Below are 18,868 nucleotides of genomic sequence, written 5' to 3' on the forward strand. Positions count from 1 at the left end.
TGGCTGCTGGCTAGTCTGGCAGGGAAGCGTACTGCGACCTAGTAGTACCAACTAATCAATAGTGCAGAGTTACAACAGTACACATACTTTCTTGGAATCTTGTGGAGGGAGGACTCGGGGAACAGGCGGCCTTACATTTTCAGGTTAAAAGTTCGCTGGAGTAGGCTCTCGGTTAGACAGTACAGGAGGTTATATTCAGCAGATTAGGGCAGGGTGGGCAGGGGCCAATGCTGTAAAAACAGGGAAAGCAGAGAGGTTTAAGCAGTAGTAAGGCACAAGGAATGTTAAGAGACAATGTCAGGCATTCAGAAGGTTATTGTATTCAAATTAAATGCAAAGTGCAATAAGCTAAGTTAACCAAAAGACAAAAGGTAAACACAGTCAGGCATATTTTAAAGCCAAACACTGCAATGTAGGATACCTGGAGGTAGACTAAAAAAAATAATCAAGATGCCAAACCCAATGTGGGCAGACTCTGGAATTACATTTAAAAATATAAAAAAGTATATGGAGTCCAAAAGTAGTGGTAAAATGTAGGAAACCTCAAGACTTGATGAAATTAAAGGAGAACCGCGCCCACAGACTAAAAAAATATATATATATTGAAGGAAAGGAAGGATATCTACCAGCACTGGTAGAAAGAATACCTTACAAGGTACAGGAAGAAAGGCCTAATATATATGCATGTATACCAACTATGGTACTATAAAATACCTAAACGGTAATAAAATAGTAATTGAAAGAGGAGAGAGAGGAAGGATTATACAGACATAGAATTTGTTTCTTCTCTCCAATTTTCAACCTATTTTTTTTTTTACTCATCACCTTAAAAGACTCCCTAGAGCTCGAGAGAATGCAATCCTGACCGAATTGTTACAGCAGCAAATAAGATCTCTGGTAATTTAGCAGTGAGGTGCATTATGGGTAAAGGGAGGAGCTCGAGTCTCTGATCCAAGAATCTAAAGAAAATGGCAGAGTTGGATCAGAGACCCATTTGCTGAGGGATGAATGAAAATGACAGAAGAAAGAAAACAAAGTTCAATTTATTTTTTTCTTTCAATTATAATCTTCACGTGTAATTTATTGTTTGCTATTATTGTTTCCTATTATTGTTTGTGCTACTTTTTTCTTACTGTAATTATATATTGTACTTTCTGGAGCTTTTCTCCACAGGTCTCCACTGAAAATGGGACAAAATACCAGTTGGACTAACACAGTTAACAAGTGTCAATAAATAAATAACAGATACATCTATTAGCAGGACAGCAGCATAGTCAGTTGGGACCAGAATTCAATGAAGTCCAATGGCAGGTCAGAAGTGAGTTATCTAAAGGCTATGAGTAATACTCACTTTAATAGTTTGACAGAAGCATAGGCAGCCTGGGGGTGGTCATCTTAAATCCTGAAGAAAACGAAAAGGGAAGGATGAAGGGTGCACAGGATGCATTTGCCTTCAAGATAGATAGAAAAGCACAATCTAAAGTTCAAAAGGGAAACTTGCAGTTATAGCATCCCTGGCCTGTAAAAGAATTTTAAAGGTTCCAAACGGAGCAATTCAGGAAACCCTAATGTAAGAAGACTACATGGTCCTAAAATATAAAAGGACATTTTCCTTTGCAGATGTCTTTGGAAAAGTAAGGAAATTCATGAATGGCAAGTGTGTACAAAGGGATCCCCATTGCAGCATACTGTTGAAACAATCTTCAGGAAGTGATGCATCAGATTTCTTCCAAAGAATTAGTCAACAAAGATTGCAATAGCACAAAAGTTATGCAGCGCCAATACAAGACACGATCTAAACCTTATTAGCAAAAGGAAAGTAGATGGTTAAAGTTATCGCCTGCACATTGGACTATTCCAGACAGATCACAGACTATGGAAACTCAAGCAAGGTGTACACATGGGAGGGAAGATTTTACTGCTGCCTAATCAGGACCCAAATGGTTTGAGCTTTTGTTCTGCTTTTGTTCTGCATCCACAGGCAAAAAAAGTCACTGCTTCTCAAGGAATACTGGCTCAATGTTGTGCTTTGTAAAGACCCTAAACTTGAGCAGCAGTCTGAAAATTTGTATTTTTCGATAACATCTAAGAAGAGGAGTCAAAAGCACAAAAAATTCTATTATCGCCAATTTTTATTATTTTCCTAGGAATCACAACAATGAAAGAACCTTAAGGCATAGCTCTCAAATCTACCCAGAACAAATCTGGACATCCATGTTTGCAAAAGCTGCATCTGATGTACTCTGTGGGCCCATCTGATCTTTATTTGCTCTGGACCTCTCTCTCTCAAAACATGACTATTTTTCCTTCCATGTATACTACAGAACCTTGTTCTTCAGATACCTGTATTAGATTCTTTCACAATCAATTTCGTACCAATATTCTTTAGCTCAGTCTTGATCCGAGCAAATCTTGGAATTGTTTTCCATTTCTTCCTTGAACAGTGTGCTAGTACAGGAAGTTACAGGTCTGTGGGCTGACCCTTATCCCCTCACAGGCCTAAGTGCATGGTCTCTGTAGTGTTCTTTGTCCAGATTTTGACAACTGATATTTTACACAAGCAAACAAAGATGGACAAAAAAAGAGAGTTATTGCATTGTAAAGCACATACCTTAATTTTCTTTCAAAAGTATGTAATGTTTCTTGATAATTGCTGTTACGAGAATCCACCGTCTTCATATTAGCATTGTCACTACAAAAAGAAAATGTTTTATTCAACCACTTATCCAGGTCTCTTGCATTGTCCGTGGAATCTGTTTCCCATTTTGCACATGGGATAGAATCCGGGCCAGTTTCTCTATGTGCCTTTAAATTACTTGCATACCAATTAATGGCTAAGTGATTGGATGCATATTTAAGGCTTGTTGTAGGTATGTGTTTTATTCTGATGAAGTTCCAGATTACCACTACGAAAGCAATCAATTAAACGGACTTTTTACTGCCCAGCATTGTGTCTACAGTGTCCACTTGTTGGTATTTGTTGGTTTTACATGTTTTTTCAGGTGCCTACAATTTTCCGCTGTTAATTTACTTTACAAGAATTAAATCTAATCCAACAGTAGCAGATTAACACTCTGCTTCTGAACATTTTTATACATAATTTTAACTACCTAAATCATGTTCTGCTATTTTCTTCCAGAGTTCATTCTCTACACCTCTAATTCAATCTCTGACACAACCAGAACATAGAATGGTTATGTAAAATCTTACCATAACGATAGATGACCATCTCTTCATTGTTGCAGTATTCTTTACATGTGGATATCCCCACTGTAGGCCACCCAACGTCAGCCAGTATACAAAAGTCTTTTGCTACTGTAAGGTGCGTGGTATGTTACACATAGGCTATCATATAACTGCCATAAACGCGATGTACATACACACCGTCCTCAGAACTGAATGCCCAAGGAGGAATGCTAGCCTAAAGATAGTAGGCTATGAACATCCAAGGTGAAAAACTAAGTCAGGGGGAAGGAGGGACGGACTGGAATACTGCAACAGTGAAGAGTGGGACATCTACTGTTATGGTAAGATTTTACACAACTATTCTATGTCCTTTTATTCCTCTGTCGCAGTATTCTTTACATGGAGAGTACAAAAGCTTAGGAAGACAGGGTGGAGGAGAAAACAGTGCAGCTCTCCAGAAAGCTATGGAGTAATGCTCTGGCAAAATCTGCTCTAGGCTTAGATAAGACATCCAGTTTGCAATATTTGGTGAAGGTTTCACAGAAGTCCATGTTGCCACTCCAAGAATAGATCTAGTATCTAGTACCCTAAAGAAAGCACCAGATGAAGCTACAGCCCTAGTGAAGTGATCATTTACAGAAGAGAAAAAGCTCTTTCCATGATTCACATAAAAGGAAATAGCCTTGGAAATTCAAATAGAAATGGTCTGCTTGAAAATGGGCAATCCCAAAACCCTAATATGATAAACAAAAAAGCTGATCCGATTTCCTGATAGATTTTATTTAGACAAGACTAAAGTTAAGTTGTCTATGCACATCCCGGGTTTGCAGCACTTTCTCACTCGAATTCTGGGAGAAGAAAAGGTAGCTAGATAAATGAATGAACTAGTTGAGTGACAGGTCATTGACTGCTTGGGGCATAAAAGAGTTAGTCCGCAAGGACAACCTGTCTATGAAAAACCAAAAAGGGAGGAGTTGCCATAAGGACCTCAAGTTCAGACACACATCTGGCTAAAGTTAAAGCTAGTATTAGTACAGTTTTCCAGGAGCAATGTTGCAGGGAAGCTGATGAAGCTTGCTTGAAAGGGGGAAAGAGTCAGTTTTTCCAGTACAAAATTAAGATCCCAAGGAGGAAGAATAGGTTCGAATAATGTGAAGGGCACCTTTAAGAATCGTTTAGCCTCAAATCTGCCAGCTAGAGGGAAGGATAAAGGCAGACAGGCAGGGATAGCAGACATGTGGGCCTTCATAGAAGAGTAAGCCAGGCCAGTATTGAGCAATTCATACAGATGAGACAGAATCACAGGGACTTCCACAGATGGTGGATCCTGGTTTCATGAGACACCAATGTGAAAAGTTCTTCCACTTGGAAGAGTAAGATTTTCTGGTATTGGGTTTCCGGGTCTCCTGTAGGACCCTTAACACGCCCTCAAGGAACAAGCGTCTAAAAAGAATTAAAGCCCCATCACCCAGAGTCAACTGAAGTGTCAAACAAGTTGGGATGGATGAGAGTTCCTTTGTCTTATATGAGAAGGTTCACCACGTGAGGTAACTGGTGGTGATTACCCTTCGCTAAATTCAGGAGAAAGCGAGATAGAACCAATGCTATCTTGGCCAACAGGGAGTCACCACTAAGATTTTTGGGTTGTCCTGCTGAATTTTGAACAGGGCTTTCAAAAAGAGCGGAAGGGGAGGGAATGCATACAGAAACATTCTCTTTCAAGAGAACAAGATGATGTCCACCTTCCAAACCAGAGGATGGGGAACTCTGGCACAAAATCGTGGAAGTTGTAAGTTCATGAGGGAGGCAAAGAGTCTAGTGGAGGTGTGCCCCACTGGTGGACAATGCCTAGAAACAAATCCCTTTGAAACATCCATTCATGGAACTGTGTTAGGGACTTACTCAAGATGTCTGCCACACAATAGCTGGATGGAATGCACACTGCCTGAAGAAATCACCTGATACTGAATTGCCAGCTCTCAAGCTGGAGATGGCTATCCTTATGTGGAATTTGTCTTCCACACTGCCATTTGCCTTTTTTGGATGACAAACCCACCCATACAACAGTAGCAACAGAAACAAGAATTACCCAATGGGGCACTTATCTGAAAATAAAAGCTAAAACAGCAAACTACTTGGGCGACTAGACAGATGTTCGAAGATGGCATTCGGACTGACAGCAGAGATGTTCTGAGGACAGTGCGTGCGTACATTGCTTTTATGGCAAAAGTATGATAGCCTATGTGAGACATACCACACAGCTTTTAGTGGCGAAAGACTTTTGTATACTGGCTGTCGGGTGGCCTACAGTGGGGATATCCCTCATGTAAAGAACAGTGCAACACAGTATTCCTTGATGTCCTTCTATTCATCTGCTTTATTATTTTTCTAATCCTGGTCCACACTTTTTCTCTCTACCGATTACAACATGCTGTTTATCCACACTTGTACACTATATAAATCATTAGCAAGCGCATCTCTAATCAAAGCCAAGGCCAAGTCGAAAGGCAAACAAAGTAATATAATCAGGATTCAAGAAGCACTTTGCTGATCTACAGATGGAAACTCGTACAACAAAGGTCAAAGACTGGAATCTTGGGGCCTATCTTGAATAAGAACATTCTGGGAAACGGCTCCTTGTAAATCCACATAAACCCATGCAATTACCAAACGAAAATGGCCAAACAACATCATCATGAGGCTTCAAACATAAAGCTGATACATTGCTGATGAGAAAGACATGGACCATATTATCAAAAACTATAGCACTTTGATAAATGGGAACACAGCAGAGCCATACCACTGAACCCACTGAAGACAATAAAATGCAATAGTTAACCAATCTGACAAAGCTGGGAAACAGGGTGTTCTTTTCAAGATATTTAATAAAAATCCTAATGAAAAAAATCTGCATTCAGACTTGAATGAAAATCAGCCCGTACAAATACTGCACTCAAAACTTTCTGACCCTTTCACAGACAAGATGCACTACAACTAGCCTGAGGTGGAATACCTCTGTTTTCTCACTTCATGGCCTTGTTCATAGCAAAGATAAATGAAGTCCCTGAATAAAACTAGAAGCAAAATAAGTCTAAATTTCTGCACTAGGGACGATAAACCACTGCGGTAACCGAAAGTACTAAAGTTAATCTTCCAGCTGCCACCTAGACTGAAAAATCTTGCAATGTCATCTGCTCTGCAGCCAAGCACTGCATTTAAAAAAATAAAGCTCCTAAATATAAATGAAACTGCTTTGAAAAAATAACCAAGGGAAGGCCAGTGAAAAAAACTTTATAATTTAACCATTTTGAAGTGGACAGATGAGTTTAACAGCTTTAGAACAGGTCTTCAACTTGAATTTGAACATTCTAATTCATAAGGCTGGGCAGCACATTCCACAAGAAAGAGGGAGCAAAACTATTTTGGAATTCTTGAGGTTTGACTTGAATAGCAAGATGTTCTTGGATAAATTCTCAGCTGGAGTTCCTTTTATCCGGTGTTTCTGCACATTTCCCTCATGTTGTTGTGGGTTTTCTCCTGGTGCTCTGGATTCCTCCCAAAGACATACAGTAAGATATTGGTGGCTTTTAAACTGTTCTTAGATGTGTGTGCACAAAGGAAGGCCTAGTAATCTATCTTGGTTCCTTTACCCCTTGCTCGATAAACTCCATGAAGCCAGAGGATGTTTGCACGGTCAGTATAGCAGTCTGCTGTAACCTTTGTGGATTGCAGAAATATAACAGGCATCCAAGGAGGAGAACTTGTATCATGATTCTAGATCAAGCAACAAGTTTTTTTTTCTCCCCATCAAAAAATAAAACAACTGACCACTATAGTTAAACCTTTCTAAAAGCTGCAGTTGCACTGAAAAGTATCCATCTCTAACAAATCTTCATGTAAACTCACAGCAAGGTGAAGAGGATACCAATTACAATATGCAAGCTGGAGAGAACTACTAATGGCAAAACAAAGGCAACAGTTACACAGTTCTGGGCAAAAGATATTACTACTACTGCTACCATGTTTTTCAAACCAAACACAAGTGAAACAGACATCCAGCAAAAGACACAGCAGCCACACTACTTACTGGCTACAACTGTAGGAAAGTGTGGCCCTCTCCCTGGCATTAACTAAAGCCTGAAATATTTTCAGTGGAATTCTATTTGTGGTTGTAATGCTTGTAGACTAATATGTGATAAAAGACCAACATTTAGCAATACTTCTTTTTTACTATTTGCCATTCCAAACGAATAGGTCATACACCAAATAAAATACATACCAAATGATAAACTACTACTACAAACTGAAAATCCATAAACTCGAAATTATGTATTAAAATGAGCAAATTACCTTCCAGCCAGGTTTTGCTGTGTACTTAAAGTAAGGGAAGTGATCTTCAATCCATGTGTAGATCTCTTTGAGCGTCATTTTCTTACTCTTTGTACTATTAATGGCAAACTGGATCATGGCCATGTAGGAGTATGGAGGTCTCTGGAAGACTGAAGCAGTCCCAGGTGAAGAGGTCAAGGTTGCAAAAGGCTTCTCGTACACTTGCTAGAGAGTTTAAAAAAAGCATAAAATCAAAAAAGATGAAGGAATACAAATATTATATATACAGCCACACTTTAGATTATATATATATATATATATATATATATATATATATATATATATATATATATACACACACACACACACACACACACACACACACACATATATACATATATACACACAGATCCCCATCACTTCCTCGAAGTGGATTGCCGTACAATGCAGAACTCAGGATTTGCTTTTTTTTTCCTCACTGTAGTGAGATCTCAGAGTTGGTATATTTAAGTAGCTGTGGGTGTGGGGGTGCTTGCCCCCTGCCAAAAATGTACAGGTAAGTTGCTTTGTTTTATGTTGTTGTGGTTTATGTTTGTTTCGGAATTTCAAAACTTCGGAGATATGGTCTCGGCATTATGGTCTTCAGAGTCTTGAAACTTTGCAGAAGTGATAGGGATCCATCTATCTCTATTGCTCTGTCTAAAAGTTTTTGACAACTGGATTAATTCCACTAGGCTAATGGCCTATTTTCAGGCAAGGCCCAAGGTGGAATTCATAATTACCAGGGGAAGATTTGCCAGGGCACTAAAGAAGTTCACCTACTCTTATCAAGACAGATTATGGGAGCTTGTACTATTACCGCCAACTCATGTAGACAGGATCTGAGCTTAAAGTCACATCCAAGAGACAGTGCACTCAACAGTGCTACCCCCCCCCCAAAGCCCCACCCCATGTTGCACTGCAGCATCAGAATTATTCACAATACTAACAAATCATTCTGGACACTAAGGACATTACATATATTTCCAGGCATACTTAAGCAGAGGCTGGTGCCACTGTAGAACTAAAAGGCACTTTAAGATGTCAGTTCTAGGAAATTTACTGCTGCTCACAGGGTTAAGTCATTCGCCTGCACGCAACAGCAATACAATATATGAAGAACAAGCAAATCACACAAATAAATTACAAAATTTGCTCACATACATTACAAAAACAGCATCCCACAAAGTCGCATCAAAGTGCATCATAAAGGAACACACTACAGTAATGCTCACAATAATCCTGCTGCTACTTCACTTAGGCAGTGTTCCTGTTATTTACCCTGCAATGTAAGAAGTGGAGAAACAGCGGAGAACAGAGCAACTCAAAGAAATCTGAAGCTCCTCAGCTTTATTATTCCTTTCCAGCATTCAAAGTACCCATAAATGACATTCTGCAATAGGATTTAAAACTCAAAACCTTATGAGATCTCTACCTCAAGTCGGTCTACCCCCCCCCCCAAATCTGTTTTCAGTCCCAGATATGCCAGATAAATTACTCCCCCATAAGAGAAAGAAAAGTAAAGTTGTGTACACATACCATAAATGTAGATGTTAGAGTGTATTCATGTTGCAGTCAGCACATTTGGGTTATCTGCCTGCAGGTAGCCCTCAGTTGGCCCGAATACCAGAGTCTTGGGATTTCTGCGTCGGATGCTGTCACCTCTTCCATGATGTCAGGAGTATAAAACATGCAGCAGACGCCATTACATGAGTTTTTCTTGCCCCAGATGTCAGGAGCCCACAAAACAGGAAGCAATTACATGGTGTGGAACACCTCCACTGAAAAGTAAATACCATTGCCATAAGATATGGCCAAAAAGGAGGATAGGAAGGAAGTATAGAAAAGTCAGGGGGCTGGAGGGAGGGTAATCAGGACTGCAACAGTGAATACACAAACATCTACATTTATGATGTGTACACAATTGTACAATGTTCTTCGTGTTTCACTGTTGCAGTCCTCACATTTGGGTTGATTTCCAAAGCTGAGGAAGGGTGGAGGCAGTCAAGAAGTATTAGGGCTGGCTAGCAGACCTTGTAAGACTGCTGTAGCAAATCCAGCTCTGGATTTAGAAAAGATAGGTAAATGATGATGCTTGGTGAAGGTGTGTACTGAACTCCAGGTTGGAGCTTCCTGGATGTCCCTGGTAGGGATTCCCCTGAGAAATGCTGTAGAGGTTGAGGTAGCCCTAGTGGAATGAGTTCTGATCCACTGTGGGGTAGGTATGCCATGGTGTTTGTAGCAGAAATGGATGCAGTGTGCTATCCATTTGGAGATGGTTTGCTTTGAAATGGCCTTGCCCTCTGCCCCAGTAGCAAAGATGACTATCAAGCTGTTCAGATTTTCTGAAAGGTTTAGTCCTGTCAAAGTAGAACCTAAGCTGTCTGTGCACGTCCAAGAAGTGCAGGATCCTTTCCCCTTTATTCTGAGGATTAGGAAAAAAAGGTTGGTAAATGGATGGATTGGTTTAAAGCCACACTGGATACCACCTTGGGCATAAAAGATGGGTTAGCCCTGAGGGAAACCCAGGTCGCTTGGAAGATAAGAAGTTATGTACCTACCATAACGTTCCATGTTAGTTGTCTTCTTCTCGCCTTCTTTCTTGCTGGATGGGTTCGGAGCCAATCCTCGGCTCCGACTCGGCAATCTACTAAAGCTCGAGAGCTATTTACTGGCTCTAGGCCCTATGTCCCACAATGCTAGGCGTCAGATCCCTAGATCTCATTTGGCAGAGCTAACACCAAGGAAAGATTCAAGGACACCTGTCCAACCACAAGGAAAAACTATAGTACAAGGACAGAGGAGGACACAATGTACATCAGAGTTGTCCAGAGGAAGAAGGCCTCAAAAGGGGACTCTTCTCAGTCTGTCCAGGCTAGGGGGAAGGAGGGTGGGACGCAAGAAAGAAGGCGAGAAAACAACAACTAACATGGAACGTTATGGTAGGTACATAACTTCTTAATGTTAAGTTGTCTATCTCGCCTTCATTCTTGCTGGATGGGACAGCGTCCCTAGTACCTTGGTCCTGAGTGGCTCATCGGAACAGACTCTTGAGCACAGCGGAACCAAACTCAGCTCTATTCCTAGAGGCCACATCCAACTTATAATGCGAAATGAAAGTATGAGGAGTGGCCCAAGTGGCTGCGGCACAAATAGATTCCATTGGTAGTCTTGCTTGAAAAGCTACTGACGTAACTAAAGCTCTGGTGGAATGACCTTTAGGTTTAGCAGGGAGTTCTTTATGTCTGAGCTGATAAATCAAGGTAATAACAGAGGACAACCACCTGGATAAGGTTACTTTGGAAACTGGCAGTCCTTGCTTGCCCTCGGCATAGGATAAGAAGAGTTGGTCTGATTTTCTTATTTGCTTAGTCCTGTCCAAGTAGAAACGTAATTGCCTATGAACATCCAAGCTGTGCAAATTTTGTTCAGCTTTGTTCGAATAGTTAGGAAAAAAAAGACAGGCAGATCAATAGTCTGATTCAGATTTGTTTCAGAAGGTATCTTGGGTAGAAACGAAGGATTAGGCCTAAGTGAAACTCTGTCCTTATGAAGCACAAGATAAGAAGGACGAATACAGAGGGCTTGAAGTTCCGAAACTCTCCTAGCTGATGTGATGGCTACCAAAAGAGAGTCTTCCAGGAGAGCAATTTTAAGGAATAGGAAGCCGCGGGTTCAAAGGGGGGGGGGGGGTCAAGGAAGCCAATATCAAGTTAAAGTCCCACGGAGGTGGGGGATCTCTGACCGGGGGCCTAAGCAACCAAGTTCCTTTGAGAAAGGCCTTTGTGGGACATGATGCTGGCTTCTGACAGGCCAGCATGGAAATTTGCAATAGCAGCTAATTGGACCCTAATGGTGGCAGAGGAGGAATCCGCTTGAAAGAGCTCTGCTAAAAAATCTAAAACATGATGGACAGGGGCTGTGTAAAGGGGGTCAATATTCCTAACCTCTGCCCAGAAAGAGAAACGTTTCCACTTACTAGCATAAGTCTTCCTGGCGGCAGATTTGTGCGAAGAAAGTATGATTTCACGCACCGGCTGAGAAATTAACGGAAGCCTGACTAAGGTTGGAAGTGGAGCAACCAAGCTGTGAGGTTGAGAGACTGAAGGGGTTAGTGCAGCCTGCCCGACTGATGGACCAAGAGGTCTGGCACTAGGTCCAGATTCCACGGCTGCTCTAGCAGATGACGATGCAGGAACGGGAACCAAATTTGTCGAGGCCAGTAAGGGGCAAGGAGGATCATCCTGGATCTCAATGCGGTTGCTTTCTGAATTAGCTTGGGAATAAGAGGAAAAGGTGGGAATGCATACAGAAGACCCCGGGGCCAATCGTGAACTAGAGCGCCTCTGGGGGAGTGCCCGGGAAGGGGAAAGAGAGTGAAGTCGTACTTGCTGTTGAGAGGAGTTGCAAAAAGGTCGCAGCAAGATTGACCCCCCATCTGAGGAAGATTTTGTCCGCTACTGATTGAGAGACCACTCGTGAGGCATGAGAATAGCTCTGCTTAGCCTGTCCGCTATGACATTGGACCTCCCAGGGATGTGCGTTGCTATCAGAAACCGTTGAGAGATCGCCCACTGCCAGAGTCTGAGTGCTTCTTGACATAAGGGTTAGGACTTGGTTCCGCCCTGCTTGTTGATGTACCATACTACAGTCATATTGTCTGTCTGAATTGCAATAGTCCCGGTAGGTAGAGAGTCCTTTAGAGATTGCAACACCAAAAGCACCGCTCTCATTTCCAAGACATTTATGTGCAGATGGTACTCTAGAGGTTGCCAGGTGCCCTGGACAGTCCTGCCCTGAAAATGCCCCCCCACCCACCCGATCAGGGAGGCATCCATGGTCACTGTGGCAACAGGAGGAGGAAGAACACACGGTCTACCCTGGAGTATAAGAGGGGAGACCATCCACCAAGCCAGGTGGTCTTTGCATGATTGAGTGATTATTATCTTGTGAGACATTGGGAGCTGTTGAAAGGACCACTGAGTAAAAAGCATCCACTGAAGAAGCCGCATGTGAAAACGAGCCAGTGGAACTAGTATGATTGCTGCTGCCATGAGGCCCAAAACGTCTTTAGTACAAATCTGGCCTGAATCCTCTTGCACTGTAGTAAGACTTGCACGTGTCGGCAGATGTCTGACACTCTGTCGAGAGGAAGTCTTGCAGAGAGATCTTTTGTATTTAAGCTTGCACCTATAAAGACTATGGACTGACAAGGCGACAATGCAGACTTTCCAAAATTTATTGATATACCTAGCTCAGAGCAAGTTTGGATGGTATAATCCCTGGCTTGTAGTAGCTGATGCCTGGTGGAAGCAGTGAGGAGCCAGTCGTCGAGATATGGAAACACCTGGAATCCTTGCCATCTCAGGTGAGCCGTAACCACTGCCATACATTTGGTGAACACCCTGGGGGCTGTGGTGAGACCAAAGGGCAGGGCTCTGAATTGATAGTGACTGGCTCCTAGCCGGAAGCGGAGAAACCTTCTGGAGAGCCTGTTCATTTTGATATGGTAGTACGCATCCTGAAGGTCTATGGAGCACATCGAATTGTCCTGACCGAAAAGGGTAGAATGGACTGAAACGTGACCATCCGGAACTTTGTTCTTTGAACAGACTTGTTTAGCCTGCTGAGAACCAAAATGGGTCTCCAGTCCCCTGTCTTTTTTGGCACCAAAAAGAACTTGGAGTAAATTCCGGATCCTTGCTGGTCTGCTGGGACTGGCTGGATGGCCCGTTTTTCTAGCAGTTTTGAAATTTCTAGCACTGCTTGTTCCCTTAGACCGGGTGGAACATCTGGAAGGGACTTGGTTGTTTGTACCAGGGTGTAGACAAAGGGGATATTGTAACCCTCGGATATGATAGACCGTACCCATTTGTCTTGTGTGAGGAGTTGCCAGGCTTCTGGGTACAGTGACAATCTTCTCCAGACTGCCTCCGAAGGCGGACAGTCGGGCAGCCCCTCAGGGATGCTGAGGGATAGTCAGAGAAAGATTCTCTGCTACCCTGATTTTGCGGGCCCCCTCTGCCCCTCGGGCAGCGTCTATTATTGTTCCCTCCCCTGCCCCTAGAGGGAAACTCGCCACGTGCGTCAGGCACGACTCCCTGGGGTTTCCAAAACCACATTTTTCCACTCTTGACCCTTGGGGTATGGTCTAGAGGGAGTGGAGAAATGGACTCCCACGGCAGAGAGAGTCTTGTCTTCCTGCTCACACCTGGTAAGGGCATCTTTCACCTGTGGTCCAAACAGAGCCGAACCATCGAAGGGGGTATTGATGAAGGATGCCTTAAAGGGGTCAGCAAAGTTACATAACCGCATCCAGGCATGTCTTCTCAAAGCCACGCCTGTACCTGCGGCCCTACTCGCCCCATCGGCTGCATAAGAAATGAGCCGCATGGAGGAGTTGACAATAGAATTAAGGGTCACCAGCTGGGAGTTGAACTTATTTTGAGCCCCCACAGCTGATGGATCCTGAAGGGCATCACCCAGTTCCTTGAGAAGATCCCTTTGGAGACAGGTGAAATGGCACAGATAATTCAGCGACTGCATAGAAAAAGTTGCTGAGGAAAACATCCGCTTCCTGTACCTGTCCATTGTCCTAGATTCTTTATTAGGTGGATGGACAGGCACCGAAGGGTCAGCCAGCTCCTTCTTTGTGGCTGCTGCAACCACCATGGCATCAACAGGGACACCTTTGTCAAGAATTGCTTGTTGGGTGGGGCTGTAATAAATTTAGTGGGCCTACAGGGAGTTGGTTCCCCTGTGTCCGGGGCTAACCATGCTTTTCGAGCCACTACTTCCATTAGCGGGTCGAAAGGTGGAGACACCCAGGAGGTGGAAGGGCGAGAACCAAACGCATCCAGGAAGACAGACTCGTCCTCCGAAGGGTTAAGGGCAGTCCAGTTCCCCCTCTGCTTAAGGATCTCTAGGATGTCTGAAAAGGAGACATCCTCAGAGGGGGATCTTGGGGAACCTTCCAAATCCTCCAAGTCGGTATCAGACGTGACTGACTCGGGGGAGTCAACATGTTTCCTCTTACATTTTCTCTTCCGTGGGGGCTCCGAAGGATCGGGGAAGCCTCGGAAGAGGAAGATACGCCCAATGGGGTGACCTGGAGCATTTGCTCTCCACGCTTGGGGTCAGGAGGATGGACAGAGACCAATGCAGGCACCATGGGGGGAGGAGCCGAAGGGGCTGATCGATGGACCGACTCAGGAGTCAGCACCCTCCTCATGACCTCGAAGGCGCCCTGTCAGGCAGAGCAGAAGGTCCCCGCTCCGAAGAGAGGAGAACCCCTGCCGGCACAGAGAGGGACGGCTCCGAGGCCAATCTCACCTGCGCCGAGGCTCCGAGAGGGAGAACAGGGTCGGACAAGGGTCCGATGCCACTCACCCCCTCGGAGCAGACGAGGGAGTCTCGGCGCCCAGATCCCTCCAAGGACGGAACCAAAGAAGAGATTGGCGCCGACGAAAGAGCTGAAAGGTGTGGCATTGGTTCCGACATTACCAAGATTAGAGCCCCAACCAGCTCCGAACACAAGGAGGGAGTCAGAGGAGGAACTGCTGAAGATATCGAGACAGCCACAGTCTGTTGAGATGGGCTGGTTAACATTTTGGCCAGGGTCTGCGATTTGAGTCTACTGACCACCCTCTCTAAGTCATGATCGGATAGCCTGGAAGACTGAGATGAGTGGGACCTATGGCTTTTTTCAGATTGGAGCAATGGTGCCCTCGGAGCCGAATGAACCGATTCTAGGGAAGGATACCTAGAATGTTTTCAGCTTGAAGACGGTTCCGACACTAAGGTCGGAGCCGACTGAGGTCCAGAGGTGTCGGCTCCAGCCGGAGCCAAAGAGGCAAGCGCTCCACCAGGCGACTGCTCCAAACAGGGAGCCAACGGCTTGGTGGGCTTTGAGGATTTACCCGATGAAGGCTTGGTCCAGGATCCTTCTGGCTTAAGTAAGCCTCTCAGGATGAGCTTGTTCCTACGCTCCTGCAGGACTCTTGGGCTGAAGGCATGACAGACCGAGCAGGAGTCCTGCAGGTGTAGGGGACCCAAGCAATAAACGCAAGAAGTGTGACAGTCTGTCAGACATCTTCTGACAGCACGAGTCACACTTCTTAAAACCGGAGACTATTGTATCCTTAGACATAGTGGATACCAAAGAAGAAAAGTCACTAGTGCTTAAACACACAGAAAAACACACACACACTCGCACTAGTTAAACTAACAATATTAAATAACTACACAGCTATATACTAATGCCAAATATATATATAAATATATACAAAAACTACAAGTCTACAAACTGTAGTAAAGTAGAAGAGCTAAACACTACCCTATTAACACAGGAAAAGGAGGGGAGATTAGCCACTAAAAAAAGGGGGGGGGGGACTAACTAAAAACGAGTTTCTGAGAGGGAATATTAGGGAGCAAACAGTGAATTAACTAACCGGAAATCTATATATATAAGATAAGGTTGTAGAAAAAAAAACTAAAGTTAACTTTTATACTAATATTAGAAGAAAAGATTAATACGACCTGGAGCCAAGTAAATTCGCAACCTCATAGCTGAAGCGGCAAACGAGATCTGGGGATCTGACACCTAGCATTGTGGGATATAGGGAGGGCCTCGAGCCAGTAAATAGCTCTCGAGCTTTAGTAGATTGCCAAGTCGGAGCAGAGGATCGGCTCCGAATCCATCCAGAAAGAATGAAGGCGAGATAGACAACTTAACATTAAAGGGTTCCACAGCCATAAGGGCCTGTAACTCAGACACTCTTCTAGCTGAAGTGATGGCTAGAAGTAAAGCTGTTTTCCAAGACAGGAATTTTAACTCTGCTGTAGCAGCAGGCTCAAAAAGGGGAAGCGTGAGCTTCTCTAGTACAAAGGTAAGGTCCCAGGCAGGAGTGGGAGCTCTTCTCAGGGGTCTTAAATTGTTAGCTCCTCTCAGGAGCTGTTTGACCAGAGGGTGAGAGAAGAGAGGTGGTTCAGTATTGTAATGAGCTGAGAAGGCAGAGGCATGAATCTTCATTGTTGTGAAGGATAGGCCTTTGTGGAGCAACTCTGCTAGATAATCTAGGATATGAGGTAAGGAGGGCACGGCTGTGTCCTTTCCCTGAGACTGGTTTAAAGAACAGTATATTTTCCACTTTTCAGAATAGGATTTCCTAGTACTAGGTTCTCCTGGCCTCAAGGATGACATCCAGCACTGGTTTGCTGAGGGTTGCTGGTGATGTATTCAGGGAATAAGCCAGGCTGCTAGGTTCAAGGTTTGCAGCTGAGAATGCAAAATCTGGCCCGCCTGCTAGGACAGCAAAGAGAGGGTCTGATGCAGGTGCCAGGGTGGCACTGTTGTCAGATTGCGTAAAAGTGGGTACCAGTACTGGCATGGCCAGTCTGGTGCAATAATGATTGTTCTTGGCCTGTCCTGTTTGATCTTGAGTAGTACTTTCGAAAGGAGGGGCAGAGGGGTAAAGACATAGATTGAGAGGTTTTCAAATGCGCCTGCATATCAATCAAAAAGAAATTTTAGCTGTACAGAATGCACTGACAGCCTTCAAACATCTTATTCTTCCAGGGCAACTCTTGATGGGTACCAGGAAAAGTCTGGAAAAAAAACCTTGACCTATCTGTTCTGCAGGAACAGGTTGGAATTGCCCTTATGGAGAGCAGGGAATGAACTTTGTTTTGTGCCTCTGCCCACTGGTTTGGAGGAAGGTCTGGGAATCTTTTTGGGGTTGGCAGTGAGTGGAAGTAAAATTTGTACCCCTGGAATACAATGTTGAGGACTCATCGGTCTTTGGTGATGGAGGTCCAGTTTTTTTGCATAATAGGCAAGATTTCCTCCTAGGGGCACGAGCAATTGGGCAGAGGTGAGTAGCAGAGTTGAGAAGTTATTGTGAATTCTTTCCCTAAGGGGGTGGCTTAGCACTCCCTGTTTTAGAAGTGGATGCACTCCATTGCTTAGATCTCTGCATACCCTGAGACTATAATCTGGGGGGGTCTGCTTCCCCTGGGTCTAGTTTGAGATGGCCTTGAGGGGGCTGGAAAGGACCAATGTTTCGAGGGGCAATGCTTACTGAATCTTGGAGGCTACACTTGCAAAAAATCTTTGACCATCTGCATAGACTTGGCTTTTTCTTCCATCTTTTTAGAAACTCTACTGCTTTGGTGCCAAACAGATTGTCCTTGTTCAAAGGAGCGTCTAGTAATTTTGATTTGACATGGTCTGGCAAGGTCTGCTCTGTAAGCCAAGCATGCCTTCTCAGTACAGAACCAGTGACTGCTGCCCTGCAAGATGTTTCTAGGGCATCAAAGCCACATTGCAAGGTATGCTTGTTGACTTGGCTTGCAGAATGCATAAGCTTTTATTATTCTTAATTTTTGCTTAATATGTTGCGTAATATGTTGCGTAATATGTTGCTGGTATTTCAGCATGTGAAACTGGCAATTCAATGCCCTAATGGCGAGAGTTGCAGAGGTGTATACTTTTTTACCCCATCTGTCTAAAGCTCGAATACCTGTCTGAAGGGGTGGGATTCCCAGCTGTAGTTGTTTTTTTACCTTTAGACCCCTGGGAAATGACCTCTGGGTCAGCAGTAGGATTTCTGAAAAGAAATATGTGAGAGTCAGGGACTCTGTAGCACCTGTCTGGTTTCCTTGGAGCAGGGGGTAAAGTATCAGAAGTTAGACTGGATTCCATAAAGACATCACCCACAACATCCAGAACTGGAGGGATTGCTAAAGGTCTATGTTGTGGCAAGTCTAAAAATTCTCAGAGTCTCTTTTTGGACTGAGGATAATCCTGGCATTCCCAGTGGAAATGCTCTCAAGTATGTAGGTTTTCACCAAAAAAAAATCCTCTGGAGGAGAAGCAGAAGGAATGGAGTCCTCTGCATCTGAATCCTCATAAGCAGATAAAGGCATGTCTTCATATTCAGAAACCTCAGAGTCGGACTCTTGGTCTGTTAAAGCTGCTGGGGACAGGTCTCTTTCTCTTAGCAGGGGAAGGCTGGCTTCCCCTAATCAACATAATTAGGTCTTCTGCTATTTTAAGCAGTTGATGTTGTGGCAAGGAAACAGGTGCTTGAGTTTGGGTCGTTTTTTTATGTGTAGCTCATACTCTTGGCCTTAGAAATTCGGTAGTTTTAGACAGAACTGAAGACGCGAAAGAAGTCGGTTTGTGTTGAATATCGGTAATGCGAAGAACTTCCTCGGAAGCCGGTGCCTGCACAGCAGCTCCGGACCCATCCAAGGTAGAGACATCTGCGGGTTCCGTAGTCAAAGAGTCTCACGGCATACTGGACTCCAAACA

At 43.9% G+C, this 18,868-nt stretch overlaps 1 protein-coding gene across 2 annotated transcripts in view; it reads right to left on the bottom strand.

Moving 5' to 3' along the window:
• Positions 1 to 18,868, bottom strand: part of FOXM1 (forkhead box M1) — a gene marked incomplete in the record, with an annotated part of 465,907 nt that overhangs the window by 263,233 nt on the left and 183,806 nt on the right. For both annotated transcript variants that reach the window (XM_044087601.1, XM_044087602.1), the window contains 1 exon segment: positions 7,537 to 7,740. In XM_044087601.1, coding sequence (XP_043943536.1) covers positions 7,537 to 7,740 — 204 coding nt within the window.

This window comes from Protopterus annectens, chromosome 11.part0, assembly GCF_019279795.1.
Source record: "Protopterus annectens isolate FY-2018-M chromosome 11.part0, PAN1.0, whole genome shotgun sequence".
Taxonomy (NCBI): Eukaryota; Metazoa; Chordata; order Ceratodontiformes; family Protopteridae; genus Protopterus; species Protopterus annectens.